At 39.5% G+C, this 21,778-nt stretch overlaps 1 protein-coding gene across 4 annotated transcripts in view; it reads left to right on the forward strand.

The window, feature by feature from the left end:
- LOC128545637 (rab GTPase-activating protein 1) overlaps window positions 1–21,778 on the forward strand; it is a 96,426-nt gene that overhangs the window by 8,966 nt on the left and 65,682 nt on the right. The window contains exons 2-12 of one of the 4 annotated variants that reach the window (XM_053516115.1): window positions 365–638; window positions 2,265–2,294; window positions 5,578–5,779; window positions 6,064–6,271; window positions 7,910–8,084; window positions 10,920–11,077; window positions 15,749–15,859; window positions 17,267–17,333; window positions 17,855–17,957; window positions 20,429–20,598; window positions 20,814–20,973. In XM_053516115.1, coding sequence (XP_053372090.1) covers window positions 420–638; window positions 2,265–2,294; window positions 5,578–5,779; window positions 6,064–6,271; window positions 7,910–8,084; window positions 10,920–11,077; window positions 15,749–15,859; window positions 17,267–17,333; window positions 17,855–17,957; window positions 20,429–20,598; window positions 20,814–20,973 — 1,603 coding nt within the window. In that variant the 5' untranslated portion in view covers window positions 365–419. The remainder of the gene's footprint in view (window positions 1–364; window positions 639–2,264; window positions 2,295–5,577; window positions 5,780–6,063; window positions 6,272–7,909; window positions 8,085–10,919; window positions 11,078–15,748; window positions 15,860–17,266; window positions 17,334–17,854; window positions 17,958–20,428; window positions 20,599–20,813; window positions 20,974–21,778) is intronic. The other 3 variants (XM_053516117.1, XM_053516116.1, XM_053516118.1) reach the window with 3 other exon arrangements.

The raw sequence follows: 21,778 nt of genomic DNA on the forward strand, positions 1-21,778 counted from the left end.
TAGTGTGTACATACTGATTAGCATGAGTTACAAATTAGTTTTTCAAGCTGTTATCTTGTTTCCTAGGTTTTGTAGCATTCAGGTGAAAGGAGGAAACATGGCATAATATAATAAATTCAGTTAAAGCAGTAGATCTCTACCATGACACCTGATGTGTTTTTTATTTTAATATAAAATCTATACCTGGATGGTTTCTTTACACTTAGCACTTAGTTTTTAAATACCTTTTTTTTTTTTGCACCACTATTTATTGTTGTTAACCCAGCAGGAAATCTGACCTGGGCACGTTGAATAAAGTTAACCCTTTATGCGCTCCTGTGCTTAACCTATGCTTTATTTTTTCCTGTTTGTGTTTTGTCCTCAGGTGATTCAGATCACTAAGTGTCATTCATGAGTGCCTCCGGCTCGGTGTAGCAGTCATGGATGACATGGCCTCCGTGGGGAAAATTAGTGCCTCCTCTGACTCGGTGTCCACTCTGAACAGCGAGGACTTTGTGCTGGTGTCCCGCCTCGGGGACGAGACCCCGTCCACTAATAACGGCAGTGATGATGAAAAGACGGGCCTGAAGGTAAGACCTGTGCCCGAGCTGGAGTTTGTCAAGACACTGGGACCTACAGACACTGACCATACTGAACAGGTGTGTCTGGACAAGGGAAACCCTTGTCTAATGCGAACACACTTTTACATGCACACACAGATTTCTGTGAAAGTAAGATCAGAGGTTTGAGCTGTTGTTAAGATTACAGTAAGCAAATTTGCAATATGTTTTAGGGATGGACGTAGTTTAAACCTACATTAAAATTTGATTAAGGTTGAATTAAGGTAAGATTGGGTTAGAAATTAGTGTTAGGGTTAATAATTTTTAAAGTAGGATTAGATTGGAAATTAGGGTTTGATTAAGGTTGAGGTTGGATTAATGGTTAGGATTGGATTATATGCATGTTATCAATGGATTAGGATTGGGTATCAGATTTGGTTAAATTAGGCCTAGAGTTGGATTAATATAAAGATTTTTATCCAAAATTATGTTTGGATTAAGGGTTAGGTTTGGATTAAATTTGGATTTATAAATTAGCCTTGGATTAGGATTGGGTATCAGATTAGTTTGGATTAGGCCTAGATTTGTATTAACAAAAGGATTTTTACCAGAAATTGGGTTGGATTAAGGGTTATGATTGGGTAGAAGATGGGGTTGAATAAAGAATTGGCGTTAATTAGGATTTGATTAAGAATTATGTATAAGGTAGATTCAGAGATAGGGTTGAGAGTGGATTAATGGTTAGAGAAGGATCGGGTGTTTAGATTAAGATAAGGATTGGATTAGAGGTTGTAATAGGTGTTTTGGATCGTTTAATGGTTACAAAGGATTGAGGATAAGTGATCTTAGATGTTATGGTTGGATTAAGGTTCATGGTTAGGTTATGTTTTAGGGTTAGATTAGGGATTAGAGTTGGTTCAGTGATTAGGGATTAGAAGTGGAAGGTTGTATTAGGGTACCTGTTTTTATATTCATAGATTTGTTCGTTGCTAATATAAAAAATATACTGGTCTTTTTTTTCCCTTTAAACACACACACACACACACACACACACACACAGTGTTGGTCATCAGGACATTTCCTCATTCCTTTGTTGCATTATCTCGCTTTTCTCACGCTGAAAGAACAAAAAAAATCTATTTCATTGTCTGTCTCTCTCTCTCTCTCTCTCTCACACACACTCACTCACACACACACACACACACACACACACACACACACACACACACACACACACACACACACACACAACAGGTGGAGTGTGTCACCTTGGGTCATTGTTCACTCCTTTGTTGGAAGAACTTTTTTCCTTGAAGAAAACCATCCATTGTTCTTTTTGTCTTTTTTTCTTCTTCGCTCCTTTCTTTGTTGTGAAATCCCTTCTTCTTGTTCTTTTTTTTGGTCGTTTGTGGTTTTCTGGGAGCTTTGTTCATCTTTACTTTTATTCAGATTTTTGGGGAAGGACACACTGCAACATTCTGTCTATGTTCTTGTGCTTCCACATCAGACTCTCATCATCAGTGTAGGCGAACTGACATGTAGCAGCCACCTGGGGGCACTTGCGCATTATTTGCCTTGTCAGACCTGCATGGGGAATGTTTAGCGTGATCTAAACACTGATCCGCATACATGTATCCATTTTTCATCATTCTGCATGTTCTTCATGTAATTCTCCGTGTTCTTCTCCTGTAAGAGGCTCTTCTAAACCTCTTGTTTGTTACGCAGGTGATTTCTGAGGAAGGGGTCAGCTTTAAGGTCAGTCTCCTTCTCTCTTGCTTCCGTTTCCCTTTTCTTTTCTCGTGCCCCTTTAATATGTGCTTGTGGTCTCCCACACCTTTTCCACTGCCAGAGCTGGTGCTGGTTCAATGTGCATTTTAAGCACCAGGTATGTAAGATGTGAGGGTTCACTAAAACAGAACTTTATATTAACATCCATTCAATATACACCTTCTGTAAATCATTATTGTCAATAATTATGCACAATTATGTGACAATTCTTGTTTCTGATTGGTCAGAAAGAAATAATTTCCATAATTATAGCTCATTAACCTGAACTTGTTTAGCAGATGCTCCACTTTTAGGATCTTAAGAACCTTAAATAGAACTCTCTTTAGAGCCTAGAACTTTTCTAGAACCATCACAACCCTGAGTCATTTCGATTGACTTATTTTAGGAGATTCAGAATCTTTAGTCATTCCTGTGAAACCATTTTAGGAACTGAAGAACTTTTCGGTCTTTAAAGAAAAACCCTATTAGAAGGCTAACAACCTTTAGTTCTCTTATTGTCCTTTCCGAAGTCCAAAAACCTTTACCCATTAAGGGAGAGCCCTTAAAAACTTTTTAAGGGCTCTCCCTTAATGGGATTCTATAAGGAGCCCAAGGACCTACAGGCATCCAAGTAGAACATTTCAAGCATCTTAAGAACCTTGAGTTCTTCCAAGGAATTTTACTTAAATGACCACAAAAACTTAGTCCTCCAGTTATAACCCACTTAGGACCATATGAACCTGAAAATCATGAAGAACCCTTCTAGGAGGCCTATTATTATTTTTATTATTATTATTATTATTATTAATATTTTTGCACCAAGTAGAACTATTTTCTACTTCTACATATTTTTACTCCTTCATGTAGAAAATTAAATTTTACATTTCCTTCAAGAAAAAATAATTTTTGAGCTAAGCAACTCTTAGCCGTCTTAATAGACCCCTATTAGGAGCCTAGAAACCCTTAGTTTTTCTGATAGAACCCTGTAAACGCTAGTTATAAAACTATTTTAAATATTATACATTTAAATATTACTTTAAAGTAACTAAAAACACCACAATGAGCACCTTGTTGGTGGAAAAGAACAACCATCTTCCTTTCTTCTCAAGCCCTTGTTCCTTCTTTGCAGTTTTGTTGACTGTCTGTGATTGGCTATTGATCATCTCCATGGGTTTGTTTGGCAGCTTTACCTAATGTGTGCAGTTTGTGTATACACACAGTGACACCTTACAGTGGCTCTGGTTTTATGCGACAACATGGAGTTGTAGAACTCGGGAAAGCTAAATTAAACTGGGGTCGAATTATTGTAAATGAGACATTCTGTAGCTGTGATTAATAGAAAAAACAACTACAAAAAAATCAAAACATCTTTTGTTCTAAGTTAAATGACTGTTAATAGATAAAAAATAAATTGGTTCAGAAAGCATTATATCACAAAATTACTCAAGGTCTAGATTTTTGAATGTAGTGTACGTAAGTAAGATAATATTATTGAGTTCTTTTGTAAAGTTTCATATTTTACAGATACTCATTAATTAGTAAGGTGTTACTTATTAATAAATTTAATTAATTTTAAAATTAGCCCTGATTTTACATAAAAATAAATATTGTCAATATACAAATTAGGAAAATCCCCATATTCTCCTGATGCCATTGTTAATCGCTTAAAGGACACATATTATGCAGAATTTTATTTAGTTATTTTTGACTATTTTGAGTGTATGTACACAAATGTGGGATACAGTATGTTCCCAGATGTTTGTCATTCTGTTTTTGTATTGGGTGGCCCTGTAGGAAGCGATGTGTCCTAGCTGACCCTGTGGGGGCGCTATATCCTGGCTGACCCTGTGCTCTAATCCACAGCCTCCTACCTGGAATATGAGGAAAGAAAGATGTAACAAATAATTGAGTCTTAATTCCTAAATTCTCCTCATATAGCAAGAGACGCGAGATCCACAGAAGACAGCTGGGTTTACTGAGAGGCTAACCTAGCCGTCTTTAATTTTTAAGAAGGGCTAGGTTAGCCATTAGCAGTAAACCTTCTTCAGCTCTTATTGTGTTTTAACGCTTATATCGCTAAATGTTGAGGATGGCATCATGAATTAACGCTGATGATGATTCCCTCCCAATTTTGTTTGTCAGAAATGCAGTTATGGAATGACTGATGGCCTCTGTGTCTTGTCTTCTTGGTGTTTACTGGTGGGTTGCTGGCATCCATAATGTTACATTACCACACCCGCGCCACCCTGTTTCCTTTGTTCTGATTGGCAGTTTATTTAAGGCTACGGACACTGACATGTCATGTTTGGGAAAAGGAGTAAAACAGATCATTCACTCATCCGCGTGCAGGTCCTGACGCCCGAGTGTGCGGTCAACTTGCTGCCGCTTCTCATGCTGCTAAGATGTTTCAGCTGATATTGTATTACCTCACTGTATGAATTAAAAAGTGATGATCATGATGTTTACTGTAACATGGTGAGGAACACCCGCTACACCAGCAACACAGACTTTCTGTATTTGATAGATAGATATGAAACTTTTATCATCTAACCAGTTGGTTAGTTGTCAGTTTTTTAGTTCACAAATCTGTTAAAATGTTACCATGACAACTATAACTTATTGCTCACCATAGGTATGTTAATGATTAATAATTTGCATATCAGGCATAATTGGTTCGAGGTTAATTATTGACATTACAAAATGGGCTGACAAATAGCTCAACCCCCAAATCAGTGTCGTACATAATTACAGAGAGATTTTCTTTTAAATTCTTTAAAAGAGAGTAATATTTTTTTTTAATCTACATGATTATGTAAAAAGGTGTAAACATTTAAAACAATGTTTAAACTGAAAGTTAGACGGTGGGATTGTTTTACGAAATGTCTTTACACATTTATGATCAATGACCTAAAAAAAGACTTTTTGTTCTTTTGTCTCTTACATGCCTAATCTTTGGCCAATCATGTAACAGCGCCAATCAAGCACCAATTACGGGATAAAAATCATAAGGGGGGTCATTTGGATTTGATTATTATTTTTTCTTTAATTATCTGGTGGAAGTCTAGATGAGTGTGAGAGTTTGCGTGCGTGCGTGAGTCAGTGTGTGTGTGCGTACGCGAGTCAGTGCGTGAGAGTGCGTGCTTGCGTGAAAGTGCGTGCATGAGAGTGCGTGCGTGCGTGAGAGTGTTCGTGCGTGCGTGCCTGCCTCAGTGTGTGCTTTGGACGCTGTAGCAGTTTACACAGTAATGTGTGTGTGTGTGTGTGTGTGTAGATCGTGGGGAACGGCAGTGAGCAGCAGTTGCAGAGAGAGCTTGAGGATGTTTTGATGGACCCATCGGTGGCCGACGTCAATCCCGGACCGGACCAAGTGGGCAGGGTGGATCAGGGCTACCCCACCACTGCGGCCCCACCACAAACCTGTTCTGCACTCCCGAAACTGGAGATAGTGCTGCCTGTCCAGGGAGCTCAGCAGGGTGCGAGGAGTTGTTGCATTTCTTTGTTAAACAGAGATTTCTGAGTCAGGGTCCATACAAACCGAAATTTAGGGAAACGATTGTTTAATGGTTTCTTCCATTTCCTAATCTAATTTTTATATGAATCTAGCACTCGGTCAAGTATGTCTAGATCATCCTGGAGACTGGCATTGCATGACTTGTATTTGCATGTTGGATCCTGATTGGCCTTTATATTTTACGATGTAATAATTTCAGCAAACAAATTCCTGAAGTGCTGTTATTGAATATTTTTTTTTCTCTAGATGAGGGCTCGGGGACGAGTCCAGGGACACCGCTGCTGGACGAGGATAGTGTGGTGTTCAGTAAGCTGACTTACCTAGGCTGTGCATCAGTTAACGCCCCCCGCAGTGAGGTGGAGGCACTGAGGATGATGAGCATTCTTCGCGGCCAGTGCCAAATGCCACTCGACGTCACTCTCTCCGTACCCGGAGTCTCAGAGGGAACCGTCAGGTAAAGGACAGAGGGGATGGGGCTTATGTTATCTGTTGCACCTGTATTACATACACCTGTATGTTTGGGGTCAACAAGGAGAAAAAAGAGAATTAGAGAGATGAGTTAGTTCTCAGGATTATACAATGAAGCTGTGGAAAAGAGTAGTGGAAGCTAGGTTAAGGGCAGAGGTGAGCATTTGTGAGCAGCAATATGGTTTTATGCCTAGAAAGAGTACATCAGATGCAGTATTTGCTTTGAGGATGCTGGTGGAGAAGTACAGAGAAGGTAATAAAGAGTTGCATTGTGTCTTTGTAGATTTAGAGAAAGCGTACGACAGGGTGCCGAGAGAGGAGCTGTGGTGTTGTATGAGGAAGTCTGGAGTGGCAGAGAAGTATGTTAGAGTGGTGCAGGACATGTATGAGAGCGCTAAGACAGTGGTAAGATGTGCTGTAGGTGTGACAGAAGAGTTCAAGGTGGAGGTGGGTCTGCATCAAGGATCGGCTCTAAGCCCCTTTTTGTTTGCTCTGGTGATGGACAGGATGACAGATGAGGTAAGACACGAGTCTCCATGGACTATGATGTTTGCAGATGACATTGTGCTTTGTGGCGAGAGCAGGGAACAGGTGGAGGAAAATTTGGAGAGGTGGAGGTACGATCTGGAAAGCAGAGGAATGAAGGTTAGCCGCAGCAAGACAGAATACATGTGTGTAAATGAGAGGGACCCAGGAGGATCGGTGAGGCTACAGGGAGCAGAGGTAAAGAAGGTGCAGGATTTTAAGTACTTAGGGTCAACGGTCCAGAGCAACGGAGAGTGTTCAAAGAAGGTGAAGAGGCGGGTACAGGCAGGTTGGAATGGGTGGAGAAAAGTGTCACGTGTGTTGTGCGATAAAAGAGTATCAGCGAGAATGAAAGGAAAGGTGTACAGGACAGTGGTGAGACCAGCGATGCTCTACGGCTTAGAGACAGTGGCACTGAAGAAAAGACAGGAGGCAGAGCTAAAGGTAGCAGAGCCGAAGATGTTGAGGTTCTCTTTGGGAGTGACGAGGACGGATAGGATCAAAAATGAGTTCATCAGAGGAACAACCCATGTTAGATGTTTTGGAGATAAAGTCAGAGAGGCCAGATTGAGGTGGTTTGGACATGTTCAGAGGAGAGATGGTGAATATATCGGTAGAAGGATGCTGAGGTTGGAACTGCCAGGCAGGAGGTCTAGAGGAAGACCAAAGAGGAGATTTATGGATGCAGTGAGAGAGAGGACATGAAGTTAGTTGGTGTGAGAGAAGAGCAGGAGAGTGTTAGATGGAGGCAGATGATTCGCTGTGGCGACCCCTGAAAGAGAACAGCCGAAAGATAAAAAAGAAGTTAGTTCTCAGCATTTTACTTTCTAAACAGGAGAGCAAGGTAACAGAGTATTATGTAGCTGCACATGTAGCCACGTTCACAGAACTCATTTTCGTGTGCGACACGGTTATCTTTTTCGAAGCTAAACTTAATAACACATCTTTGCACTTCTGTGTTTAGCAATTATAATAAATAATGGTAATTTACACTTACTTTTGCCACAGAACACAGAAAGGAAGAAAAGCAAGGTTTTATTATCCTGACCACATGCATTCTCTCTCTTTCTCTCCCTCTCGCTCTCTCTCTCTGACTCAGGTTGTTGGACCCTCAGAGCGGGACAGAGATCTCTAATTACCCCATCTATAAGATCCTGTTCTGTGTCCGGGGTCATGACGGGACACCGGAGAGCGACTGTTTCGCCTTCACAGAGAGCCACTACAACACTGAGATCTTCCGCATCCACGTCTTCCGCTGCGAGATCCAAGAAGCGGTGAGACTAGCACACACACACACACACACACACACACACACACACATACACATACACACTTACTCACTCACACACACAAATGTAACACCAGGATTAAAAATATATATTTTTTAAATTAGCCACTTCGGAATTCCTACCAGTTTTTAATAATAAAACCCGCAGCGTTCCTAAAAAGAGTATTGTGACGTTCCTGAAAAGAGTATTGTGACTTTATCAGGATAAAGATATTGTATAAATCTATGCAAACTGTCTAACACATCTGCAATGTGCAGTTTTGTGGCGTGTCCACTAGGTGGAGTAATAATTATATAGATGAATAATTAATAATTAAGATGAATAAAACTTGTCCTTTTATTTCGAAAAGTTCATGCGGACAAGTGCACATCTGTTTTAAGCACTCATCCTCAACTTCCATTCTTAATTTAGCCTACATTATTGTACAGAGTGCATTACACACACATGCACACACACACAGACACACAATAGGAAAAGTGTGACTAACATAAGCATGCGCATTAGGGTTAGGTTAAAAATAAAATTATATGACTATTATATTATTAATTCCTTTATTGTATATATAGTAAGTGTATGCGATAATAGTGTGTAAAAATTTATTTACGACTATTGAAACAATTTGAATATTTTTTAGAAAATAATGTAGATAAAATCTATTTCAACGCTTGTTGTTTTCAGTTAATATGCTATATACATTACTCACAATAAGTTAGGGATATTGTTATTTACATAAGTGATTTTCCTATTTGCTCTAAATTTGAATAAAATAAGTTTAATATTTATTATTCCCAATAACAGGCAGACAATAACAGGGATAGCCCCAAATAACAAAGGTAGAGAATAACAGGGATAGCCCCAAATAACAAAAATTGACAATGTCAGTAGCAGGTGTTTCCAACATTTGCCGCAATGACAGCTTGACAGCAACGTCTCATGCTCCTCACTGGCCTCATGATGTTCTGAGGCAATGCGTTCCACTCTTCCACAATAGCTACACGCAGTTCTGCCAGGTCACGTGGGGTGGGGTACGGTACGATCATCCAGTCTCTGCTTCAACTGGTCCCAGACGTGCTCTATGGGGTTCAGGTTAGGGGACCTTAATGTCCATACCGTATGAGGCACTAACTTCTTGAAGTCTAGCTGTGGCGATTCTGCCGCGATCTGGTGAAGCATTATCATCCATGAACAGAAAGTTGGGGGTGTGCTGGCGGAATAATGTTTCTGAGGTAAGAACGTGCAGTGACGTGCACTGTACAATACCCAAATCTGTTCTGTGCTGACTGGTGATTTCTGCCCAGACTGTTGCACCTCATTCACCAAAGCAAACCCTGGGGACCTTGTTGACCTCAGCGTATCGCTCACCTCGCTTTCTCCAGCAACGCTGACGACAATTATTTCTGTGCACTGGACGGTAGACCACTGCTGCATTGTCCAGGTCACATGATCTTGTGGGACAATGCCAATTGTTAAAGGCGCTTTACAAATGTGCCCACTGCAAACGTTTACAGCGGTGTCTTGGTGTCAGTGGAGTCACCTGCAACGGTCATCTGGCATTCAAGCCAAAGCAGTGGAGTCAGTTGTGAATGGTTTGTTTGGAAACCCTAGTACTCGCATCTCGTGAACAGGCGTGCAGCTGTGTGGCAGTTGCATAATGATGTCTGAGTGCATAGGTCCTTAGGTACTGGTCATCGTTGTGGTCTGTCACTCGTGGGTCTCCACTCCTGGGTCTGTCATGAACTCTGCCAGTAGTTGTGTTTCTTGATGCAAGTCTGCTAATGACACTTTGAGACACACCAAGTTCACGAGCAACATCTGACAGAATTTTATTAAAAAAAAAATTTGTAAAAAAATATCTTGTGATTCAAAACAAAAGCAAAAATTTGCAGTATAAAATATTTTTTATTGCAGTATATGATGGTCAGGCATTTTTAAATTTATTTATTTAGGCTTGTCATATGTTTTGCCTTATTATTTTGATAAATAAATAAAGTGAATAGTATAAGAAGTATTGTCAAAAATCATTTAAAATAGCAAAAAAATTTACCAAAGTGTAGTACACAAATTAAAGCATGTAGAAATAAAAGCATATTTTTATAAATCACTTTCTCTCGTCACTGTGATGATAGGAATCATAGGTAACAGTTTGGAGGGACGTTAAGTGTCTCCTTTTCTGCAGTTATTTATGGGTTATATGCCAGGATTAAGCAGCAGTTCTGACTGATCTCATCATCTGATCTGATTTATACGAGAGGTGTTCCACAAGTGATGATAACAGACAGTAACAGCACAGTGATGTGTAAATATATGTATGAGTGGGCGTGTCCCAGGTGTTGTCCAGTACTGAGGAGAGAGCAGCTGTCTGACAAAACCCACATTCGCAACCAGTCACAGAAGCACTTTCAGTAAGAACACGCATCTGATAACGTTATGACGTCTTAAACAACACGCCGTCTCTGCACTAATCACTTCTAAGTCGTTCTGAATCGCCTCTGAAGCATCTGTAATCAAAATAACTGGTTAAATAAAGAAACGAATCATAATCTGTTGATGATAAATTGTGTTTGTGGAGCTGTTGTATAAAAGCGATATTGCAATTAAGGTCGTGCTGTAGTACTGAAAATCAGCATATATTTATATATATATTTATATATATATCTCATATAAAGAGTCTTTTCACCTCACTGATATAACCGCTAATGAGCCTGTTAATGACGGTAAACGAGACAAACGGCCTGCGGTACAGCATGCTTTAAAACACTGAATCCATCGTCTTTGTGTGTGTGTGTGTGTGTGTGTGTGTGTGTGTGTGCTCTATTACAGGTCAGCAGAATACTCTACAGCTTCGCTACAGCCTTTCGGCGGTCGGCCAATAAGGCATCGCTCACAGCTCAGGCTCCGCCCCTCACGCCGGACAGCGACGTGTTCACCTTCACCGTCAGTCTGGAGATCAAAGAGGATGATGGGAAGGGCACCTTCAGGTGAGCATTGTTAATTAAATATTAAAATTAAAGCACACACTCACAATGACTTCTTACTGTTCTAAATAATTATAAATCTTTTAATTATAAATGTTTTACATTGAATTTAAAAAATATAGATGTTTTAAAACAGTGATTATTATTATTATTTTTTTTATAAATAAGTCTTTACTGTGTGGAATGTAAAAAAATACCAGCTCTGTCTTCTTGTCCTGTGGGTTTGTTCCTGAACTTTCCTGAACTATCATCAACTGAATAAATCCTTTTTTTTTAATGTAAAGTGGATATTTATAACTTCATGCGCTTTCGGAAGTCATCTGTCCTGTTCTGATGGACTGATAAAAATAAAAGAAAAGAGGCCTTCTCTTTCTTTTGGTTTCTCTTTCTTTTTTTTGGACTCTTGTGCTTTCATTTCAAGTACTTCCTCTAATTTATCTCCCTCATGTCCTTTACTGACTTTTCCCCCATTAAGAGATTATTCACACCCACAAGACAGAAACCCCTGTGTGTGTGTGTGTGTGTGTGTGTGTGTGTGTGTGTGTGCGCGCACACGCTCTCCTGAACTTTTTGCTACATCAATGTCATGGTACGATGTACTTGACATGTTTGGTTTGTTTAAAACAATCTCGGGTGCGAACGGTCTGTTAGCATGATTTATTCGAATTAGTGTGAACGTTGCGATCTGAACCTGGCAGATAATGATGACTGAACCTGAGAACTGTCACTGTAAGCTCGGATTTTCTCCTTACTCCCTGCCCGATCAAACTGCCTTCTCTACATGAGATGTCACAGATTCAGAGTGGAGCGGTTAACGTTCTTACATACAGGTATCATTATTCAAGTTCAAGTAGGCTTTATTGTCATTACAACCATATACAGTTAGTACACAGTGAAACGAAACAACGTTCCTCCAGGACCAAGGTGCTACATGCAACATAAATTTACAACATAAATTAACAGAGACACTAAACTAGCTAACCAAGAGGCCTAGTTAACTGGCTAGCATAGACAGGACAGAGAGACCTACCATAAATTACAACATAAATTAACAAAAACTAACTAGCTAAGTATAACTATTTTAACAGACAACATAAAGTGCACGTGCAAATGTGCAAACAAGAGCAACAACAAAGTGACAGTGCGCAACCACGACATAACAGAACATAAAATATGGTGTTGAGGTAGTGGGTAAACGTAAACGTAACAGTTACAGAACATAAAATATGGTGTTGAGGTAGTGGGTAAACGTAAACGTAACAGTTACAGAACATAAAATATGGTGTTGAGGTAGTGGGTAAACGTAAACATTCTTTAAAAACAGCAGCAAGAATTGAGGAATTAGTGCAAAAATTAGTCCAGTAATGATCATTGTGCAAAAAGATAAACAGTGAAGCATTTACAGGTTGGTGTGTACGATAATTTGGTGGTGTAGGTCAGTGTGTCTGCACTTGTGTTGATTAGTCAGTCCAGTCCCAATATTTTGAGGTAGTTGAGTTAAGCTTATCAGATAATGATAAAAAAGCAGATTTGGTTTGTTTTAGGGCTGTCAGTATTAACATGTGATTAATCTAGAAATTTGAATGCATTACTATTTTTTTTACGCAGATTAATCACATGACCATGACTTTGCCCTAATGTCTTCCCATAATAACAACACTGTTACTCGGCTGTGTGCGATAACGCATGTAACAAGGCAAATGAGGAAACATCATCATGAGCTCTAAGACAAAATGTCTTGAGGAGTTGTGTGCTCTAGCTACCTTCAAGGGGAACAATTTTTTACAAGAAGTTGTTAATTTTCAGGATCCGAATTTGAGCCCTGCAGTAGGTGGGGTTGCTGGTCATATTTTAAAGATTTTAATTTAATGTAAAAGTGTGAGATTATAAAACTGCATAACTGCAAAAAGTTAGTTTCAAAAAAGTTAGTTAGTAGGACATCTTTGTTCCGTGGTGTGTTCACTTTGATCAAACTGCACCAGAGCTCGTTTGGAAGCTCACATCGAGGATCGGATGGCCACGTTCACACCTGCTCCAGTGAACCGTACTAACAGAACAACCACACAAGTGTCCGTTTTAATAAAATCAAACGTGTCAAGTGTGACACACACACCACATACACACACACACACCACTCACACGTATCATTAGTAGTTTAGTGAAGAGTTAGATTTAGCTGTGGGATTATTATGCTGGACAATAATCAACTTGATGGCGGTACCATGGTGGAACTCTGCTTCCTCTCACTACCTCATTACTCGTTACGTTATAAGACATGAAAAGGAAATGAAAGAAAAACAGCTTCTTAAAAGAGCACCTGATGGGACGTGGAGTGAAACACACAACACAAAGGCTGACTGTTTACATCATCATCAGATTTCAGCTGAGGAACGCCTGACGTGTTCAGGGCTCAGGAGAAGTCGTCCAAGTTATCAAAGGCGTTGGTTAAAAGATGTGAATTCCATGTTAGTTTATTATTTTTTTTATGATTTTTTTATGATTGAGTATGTTAGGGCAGATGGTACATCATTGTTTATAACAAAAAATTCTTTTTGATCGTACTTTAAAACAGAATCATAGGTAGCATTATAGGTGTAAGTAGAATTTGTGCGTGTGTGTGTTTGTGTGTGTGTGGCTTTATCAGCAGTAAAGCACCAGCTCAGCCTTTCACTTTTGACTGAAAGCTGGAGGCAGACTGAAACAGCGCCGTCATCACCGAGCTGGGAAAAGAAGCTTATTTTTAGGCTGTACCTCAGCACCATGATGTATGTGTGTGTGTGTGTTATATTATAAAGTGGTAGAAAGTAATCCAGAAAAAATCTCAAACTTTTCAAGCATTCACAGACAATGCAACTAAGCTATCAGGACCAGATCTGCTTAAAAGTTTGCATCCCCCTTTTGTATGCTCTTGATGATTTATTTAAACTGAGTCTTATTAGTGTGTCTGATGTCGTTAAGTCTAATTTAAACCGTAAAACGTTGAAACTGAAACACTAAAATTCTCAAGCAGCGGTTTTAAGGCTCAGTGAGAAGCAGGAAAAAATCTTTCACACGCCCTAAACCAGAAAATAGTGACCTCACACAGCTGGAGAAGGAGATTAAAAGATTTCAGAGTCTTTAGCTGGAGTGTTTACAGTAAAAAAAAAAAAAAAAAAAATCATCATTTAGCAACATAAATGTGAAAAGTAAAAAAAAAAAATTTAATTAAACCTGTAATGACAAAAAAAAATCGGTAGCTGAACTAAAACATCAGGAGAGATAAATAGCAGATAATCAAATACATAACTTTTTCATTGTTACATTTTACACCCAACACTAGAGAATCTTGGACTCTGATTGGTCAGGAGGTTGATTTGATTGATTTATTTTTTTTATCTACATTGTTGTTCGCATTTAATGTTTAACAGGAAGAAGTCTTCAGTGTTCTTTTTTTTTTTCTGGCATCTTCGTTTACGGTTTTTATTTTAGGGTTTCTCTGTAATGTGAAGAGCTGCGTTTAAACTTGTAGTAAGAGATAAGTGTTGAGGGAATGAGCGTTTATAGCTCCTGTAAAGGAAATAAAAAGTTATGTCATTCACATTAAATCACTTTGGTGCAGTATAATAAAAAAATAAAATAAAAAAACTAAAATAAACCCCAAAACTAATTATTTCACTCCAGTAGCATGACATGGACTTATAGTAATGTAATAAAAATATTACAGAGCTTCACATGGATAAATAATTATTAAATATACAAATGTATAAATTTACAAATCAAACTAAGTTTACTTGATCAAACACATTAAAAAAATTATTAAAACCATGAATTTGTTAAGCATGTATTATCAATTTTTTTTTTTTTTTGGACCTTCTGTAATTTTTACAATCACATGAAATAAAAGAGATTCAATGATTTTTGGGATTGTAGAAGGTACACACAAGTAAACATGATGCAGAAATGTAAAGTTCTTGCTTTAAAATGTGCATGTCGTAGATAGATAGATACGAGGGTGAGTCAGAAATTATCTGCACTCCAGTCGTATAAAACCTTTTTACCGTTTTATCAGCGCTTTCGGTTTACAAAAAAAATCATCAACGCTTTCAGCCTACTGGGATTCTCAAGGGCCGGAAGTATTGGAACATAATCACGAGACAGGTTTAACAATCAACAGTGCTCTTTACAGTGAGACGCTTATTGAAGAGCTGAAGGTTTAACCACAGAGGACTGATATTCAATATATTTATATTGTGATATTGTGATCTTACACACTGTCAACACGCTGAGGTGTTAAAGCATCCTTCCCATAGTCCTGATTTTACTCTGTCAGACTTTCACACGTTTGGTCGCCTGAAAGCAGAACTACGAGGATGAAGAGTCACTTCTGATGAAGAAGTGAAGACATTGGTGCATTATATTTCTATAAAAAAAAATTTTTATACACATTTGAGAAGCATTTGTAACATCATATTGTACAAATTTCTTTGACTAAATAAAATGTTTTATTAATTGTTTAAACATTCAGCCATAACAATAATTATACATTTACCAAATCACAACTCATTTCAATAATAATTTAATACCCTCTATGGACTTTTAAGTGTTTTGAAACACGAGTGCTTTTACCACTTAAACCTCCAGACTCATGTTATTTTGTTCATTAAAACAAAATCTTTATGTTTTGTCTCCGAACAGCGCCGTTTCCAAGGACAAGGACAGACAGAGCTTCAAGCTTCGTCCTGGGATGGACAAGAAGATCGTCATCTACGTCCAACAGACGTCTAACAAAGAGCTGGCTATCGAGAGGTTCGTCCCTTTATGAATGTCCTCCTGTCTCTCAAAGACGTTTAATTCCATCATGATAAACACACAGCTTTTAACACGTGACTCCCTAAAGACAAGAGTGTGATGGATGGAAATCTTTTTTTTAGACTAAAGACAGCTGTGTGACGTTCATACAATATGTATTTAAAAAAAAAACTTAAGCAGCATGTTCTCTGATTAAAGCCAGAGGATGAAAAATGTCAGGATTTTGACGTGCATGAGAACCAGGACCATTAGTATGCAAATGTGATTGAATATTTATGAGTCTATAATGGTTTGGTGATGCCCATGTTAGCCGTAGCTTCACTGTGTGTTCGTTACACAAAACACACAACATGGATTCTACATGTTGTATAGGTAGATTATAGTTTGATTTTTTTTTCGTCATGGTTGGCTGTAAATTATGTGCACTGTACGTACAATGCCTATAAAAAAGTTAACACACCCCTATAAGGCAGAGATTTGTGATTTAAAAAAAAGAATCAAACTGCAATAAACCATGTTAGATATTGTTTTAGCCCTAATGTTCACTATTTGTTTTGCTAGACCGTGCCAAATTGTTCTCAACTCTAACATTGCATGTTTACAAATTTCCTACGTTTTAGTGGTTCAATGTTACGACACACTCATAAAATAACTTGCAATGTACTTTCGACTCTACGCTACACACCTTTCCAAACTCATGCTGAAACGAACTGTTTACAAACTGCCTGGAATTACCTACAGTGTCAAGACTCATTATTTGTCATGAACACTTGCTGTTCTTCATGGACCATAAAGAGGAAACCATTCTCAGAGTTTTTCCGTCCTGTCCGTCACTCACCTGTTAACGGTGACAAGTTTTTGGATTCCTTTTTATGAACATAATTTTTTAAAGTAACATTTAAAATTGGTTGGTTCATCTTCACTACGTAAGCGCACTACACTATTGGTGGAAATAAAGTACCTCCTTCCATAGTGCACTACAGTACATGTCAGACACCCGCAATACTTAACCAGCACTGTGTTGGGTAACCATCGTTGCTCCGTAATCATCGCTCCGATCCCGAACACAAACAGAATGAAATCCATCTTAAGGTTGTGCGAGTCCGACAGCTATAAAAACACTGGGGTACACAAACTTTTGACTGCAAAAACATAATGGAAGGAATAGTTGTGGTTCAGGGGTAGGTCAGTGGTTAAGGCATTGGACTAATGATCCCAGGTTCAAACCCCACCACCACCACCACAGCGAGGCCCTTAACCCTCAACTGCTCAGATATATAAAGAAATAAAAATATAAGTCACTCTGGGTTAGGGCATCTGCCAAATGCTTAAATGTAAATGAATCAGTAGAACTACGTAAATAATGAATGAATGTGTGTGTGTGTGTGTGTGTGTGCTTTGCAGGTGTTTTGGCCTTCTCTTAAGCCCAGGGAAGAACGTGAAGAACAGTGACATGCACCTGTTAGACCTGGTAAGTCCCAGTCCGTTCTGTTTGTAACGCTCAGATTAAATAAGTAACTGAGATTACACTATTTATGGGTCCTTTATCTTGAGCGCCGGCATTCTCGTTCTTTGGTGTTTTTATTAATGCTGACGCTCGAGATAAAGGACCTAGTGTAAATAGTGTAATCTCAGTTAATTATTTAATCTGAGCGTTACAAGTTAACTGACCCACGATCATGTACATTCCTCGCTCTCTCTTGTCTTGCTTTGAACCTTTGTTTCTCTTAATTTCTCTCACACACATCTCTCTGTCTTACTGATTTGTCTCTCCACTCTTTGTGATTTCAAATCTTTTTCTTTTTTTTGGTACTCTCTCTATTTCTGTCTCTCTTCTCTCCTGACTTCTCTCTCTGTCTGTCTCACTTACTTTTTTCCCTATGGGTTAACTCACTCCTCTCTACCTCCTTGTCCTTTTCCTTATCTGTTTCGTCTGCTCATTTGATTTTTTTTTTTCCTTTCTCATTTTCTTCTAATAAAATTTCTCTGCAGGAGTCGATGGGGAAAAGTTCAGACGGTAAATCTTACATCATTACAGGGAGCTGGAATCCCAACACTCCTCAATTTCAGGCCGTCAATGAGGAGACACCTAAAGGTACACACTGTATGGTTTACATAATAATGACAACGGATGACGGTCGCATTGTCCACCAATGAATGTAGACATTTTAATGTGAACACAATTCCCAACGCATTCTTCACCATTAATACGTAACGTTTAGCTCTGGGTCAGAGGTGTATCGAATCTTTAACGATTCGGGTTAATTTGATTAACTGAATCAAAATTTATAATGTACACTTTAGAACAATTTAGTGAATCTTACCAGTTCTGCTTATCACCTGGCTAACGATAATAACACAAAATCTAGTATCTGGGCAAATGTTTAGACTTTAAAATACATGACCAAGACAGCAGTTCTTTATAAAGAAACGAGAATTTATTTGACTAATCTAGGATACATAAAGTATGCTACTTAAACACACGCGCACACACACACACACACACACACACACACACACGTATATACAAACAGTTTGGAAGGTGAAAATTAGTGAGGTTATTCTAGTACCGTTTACTAGATCAACAAAAGTCACAAGAGCAGAGTCTTGGGTTTAATCTTAAGGTTTAGTTATGAAACGAGCACCAACTTCAGCAAGGTACGCAGCTTTGTTTGTTTACTTGCGTTATGTTTCATTCTCATTTATTGGTTCGCCTCCTAAAGAGCGGATGACGCCCACAGTGGCGAGTATCGCTCGCAAGGGCGGAAGCCCGAGCTGCTTGGATGAGGTTGTAGGTTGCAGTAGTGGATTTTTACTTGACTCCACTCGTTCTAGACTTCCTTAGGGTTTTAGTCCCTTTGGGGTCAGTCCGTCCCACGGGTGATTGGTCCAATCGGATGTGGTTGCGGGGCTTGGCCACGCCTCATGTGGCTCCCCCTTTTGTGCATACCTTAGCCCGGTGTTTCGGCTGTCACGTAAGACCCATCCGGTTGGACTTTTTAATACCTTTTATAAAGTCATTTTGCATGAGCTCTGTTCATGCTACAAATTTCCCATGTTTACCAACGTTCTTTGAATAAAACCAGCTTTAGATTGATATCAAACATTACATATCTTACCCACTCATTCCTTCCTTTATCTAGTAAAAGGGAGTTTGTAAATGCTGATTACACCTTTAAAGTTATTCCGAATAATCAAACATGCATACAGGAATAAAACATACTGAGTAAATATATGTATATGCGTTTTTGGCACACTTTAAAGGTGGTTTAAAATAGTGTCCATGCCGTATGCCTTTGTTCATTGAAAGGCATGTGCTCTGGAGAGTGTCAATGTGTGACTTGGTGGTTCCTCCCCAACTCGGCGTGAAGCTGTAAAACTGTCCACTTTGTTTACCGGATCGCCGATTTAAACCCTTGGATTTGTGGGTTATTTCGAGGCGCCTGGTCTTATGTCTTGTGAAGTTTCCTGTAGCTTCGTTTTACAGACTCTCCTTTATGATCGCGGATCAGATAAGAATATTGGGATGGCGACATGCACGCTGGATAAGGGGCTCTGGATGTGATCAATTGACTGCTCTCTCTCGTTGGGAGCCCTGTTCATCGCTATAACATGAGATTAAATGAGATTAAACCCTGTAGCTGATACCAGTATGATAGGAATCAGCAGTCCCCCCCCTTTGACTCTGTATCGATTCGATTTATATTGTGATTCTGTAAGCATCACGGTTTTATAAATCTCTCAATGCAATATTACATTTTTCCCCAATTTCGTTACAATTGTATGACTTTAAACCTTCAAAGAAAGTTATTAGTTTTATACCTTAGTTGTATCCTACAGCTTTACAAGTGAGTTGAACATGAGTAATTTAATGTATCTTGTTCCTGATAACATTAGTTTTTTACTTTAAAAACCAAACACAGCATTTAAACACAACAAACTAACTAATAATACAAGAGTTTAACATTTAACTTTAATTTTTAATTAAACAAATAGCCGTGCAGTGATAAAGTGCTCACCTTACCAGTCGGAGATCACTAGTTCAATTCCGAGGTGATGCTGTAGCCTCCCGCAGCCGAGATGGACACGTGATAGTCTTCGGCCCTCCCTGACTGTCTGGTAGTAGTGACGTGGGAATTGGATACGACTAAATTAGGGAAAGAAAAATAAATAAATAAATAAAAAAAATGTAACAAAAGCCACATCGTTACTAAGCAGTGTGTATCTCAGTTACATCATCTACCATTGTTATTATTTCTCTTACCATACAGAATGAAAATGTGTGAATAGTTTAGAGTGCCACCTTTAGGATTATAAAGAAACTGCATAAAACTGAATTTGTTAAATGATCACACACTGCCTCTAATCTGTGTGATTTTCAAGACTAGATCAACGCAAATGGTGTTTTGAGACGGTTGTAAGTGTGTGTAATTCTCTCACAGAGTGAGAGAGAGAAAGGCAGATCAATCACATGTTCAGAGATAACTCACTGATGTTAATGCGTCTTAGAGGAATTATTCATGTCATGGTCTCTGTGTGTGTGTGTGTGTGTGTGTGTGTGAGAAGATAAGTTCATGTACATGACGACAGCGGTGGACCTCGTGATCACAGAAGTGGAGGAGCCAGTGCGCTTCCTGTTGGAGACGCGTGTGAGGGTGTGTCCGCCGACCGACAGGCTCTTCTGGCCATTTAGCAAGCGCAGCTACACCGAGACCTTCTACTTAAAACTGCGACAGGTGAATAAGCTCAGACTTAAACTTCAAACCAAAACCTTTCTAATATGGAGGACGGGTCAATGTGTTACTCTTGCTAGCAACAGACTACATGACTTGGCTACATGGATAGTCATTTCGGTCAATGTATTTATTTATCTTTATAGATATTTTAAGAGTTAGATGACGTGATAAAGAGCTTGTTTGTGTGTGTGTGTGTGTGTGTGTGTGTTTTGCAGCTGGAGAGGAAGAGTAACACAGACACGCTGTACGAGGTGGTGAGTTTGGAGAGCGAAACCGAGAGGGAGAGAAAGAAAACTACGGCGAGTCCCGGCATCCTGTCCTCCGCGTCACACGGCTCCATGGCGCCCTCGCCTCCTGAGGATGACGAGGAGGAAGGTGGGAGGTCCAGAGGTTCTCTAAATCAAAAATACAAGATTGTGTTATATTTTATGGTCATGTGATCAGCTGATGTCACATGATTGACCTTTTTTTTCCCCCTCAAATAGAGATAAAAATGTAAAATGTAAAGCTTCCCCCCCTCCAAACCAAAAAAAAAAAACACCTAATCTGGCTTAATTGAGTGCGCTATGATGAAGTGACACCTGAGTGAGTTGTTAAGCGGTGTGTGTGTGTGCGGGGGGTGGGGGTGTAGATGTGTTTCCTAAACATGACTGACCTGGCCTCCGAGTGGCGCAGTGGTAAAGTTCTCGCTCTATCATCCCGAGATCGCTGGTTCGAACCCCGGGTGATGCTGTTTTCCTCTCACAGCTGGAGGTTTAGAGAGAGCTGATTGGCCGAGCTCTCTCAGGGGGAGGGATGAGAGGTACTTTGTGCTCCCACATTAATCACGGCTCTACAGCCAATCAGGGGCGTCTGTGAGCTCGCGCACACGGAAGGAGCGGCTAGCGCTTTCCTCCGAGTGTGTTACTCCGCCCCTAATGGTGCGTGAGCGAGCAGTTCGAAAAGATGCGGTCGGCTGACGTCACGCGGTTTGGAGGAAACACGGGACAGTCTTCGGTCCCGGCTGAGTGGTAGTAGTAGCCTTAATGTGGGAGCCCCCTAGTGACGGGAAGGAATTGGCCACGACTAAATTAAGGGAGAAAATTGGAAAAATCCCCCCCCAAAAAAAACCATGACTGATCTGACTGATCCAGGATCTGTGGGTGAGTTTCCTCCAGGCTTGGCGTTGTGTACATCAGCA

Source organism: Clarias gariepinus, chromosome 17, assembly GCF_024256425.1.
Source record: "Clarias gariepinus isolate MV-2021 ecotype Netherlands chromosome 17, CGAR_prim_01v2, whole genome shotgun sequence".
In the NCBI taxonomy this organism is placed as follows: Eukaryota; Metazoa; Chordata; class Actinopteri; order Siluriformes; family Clariidae; genus Clarias; species Clarias gariepinus.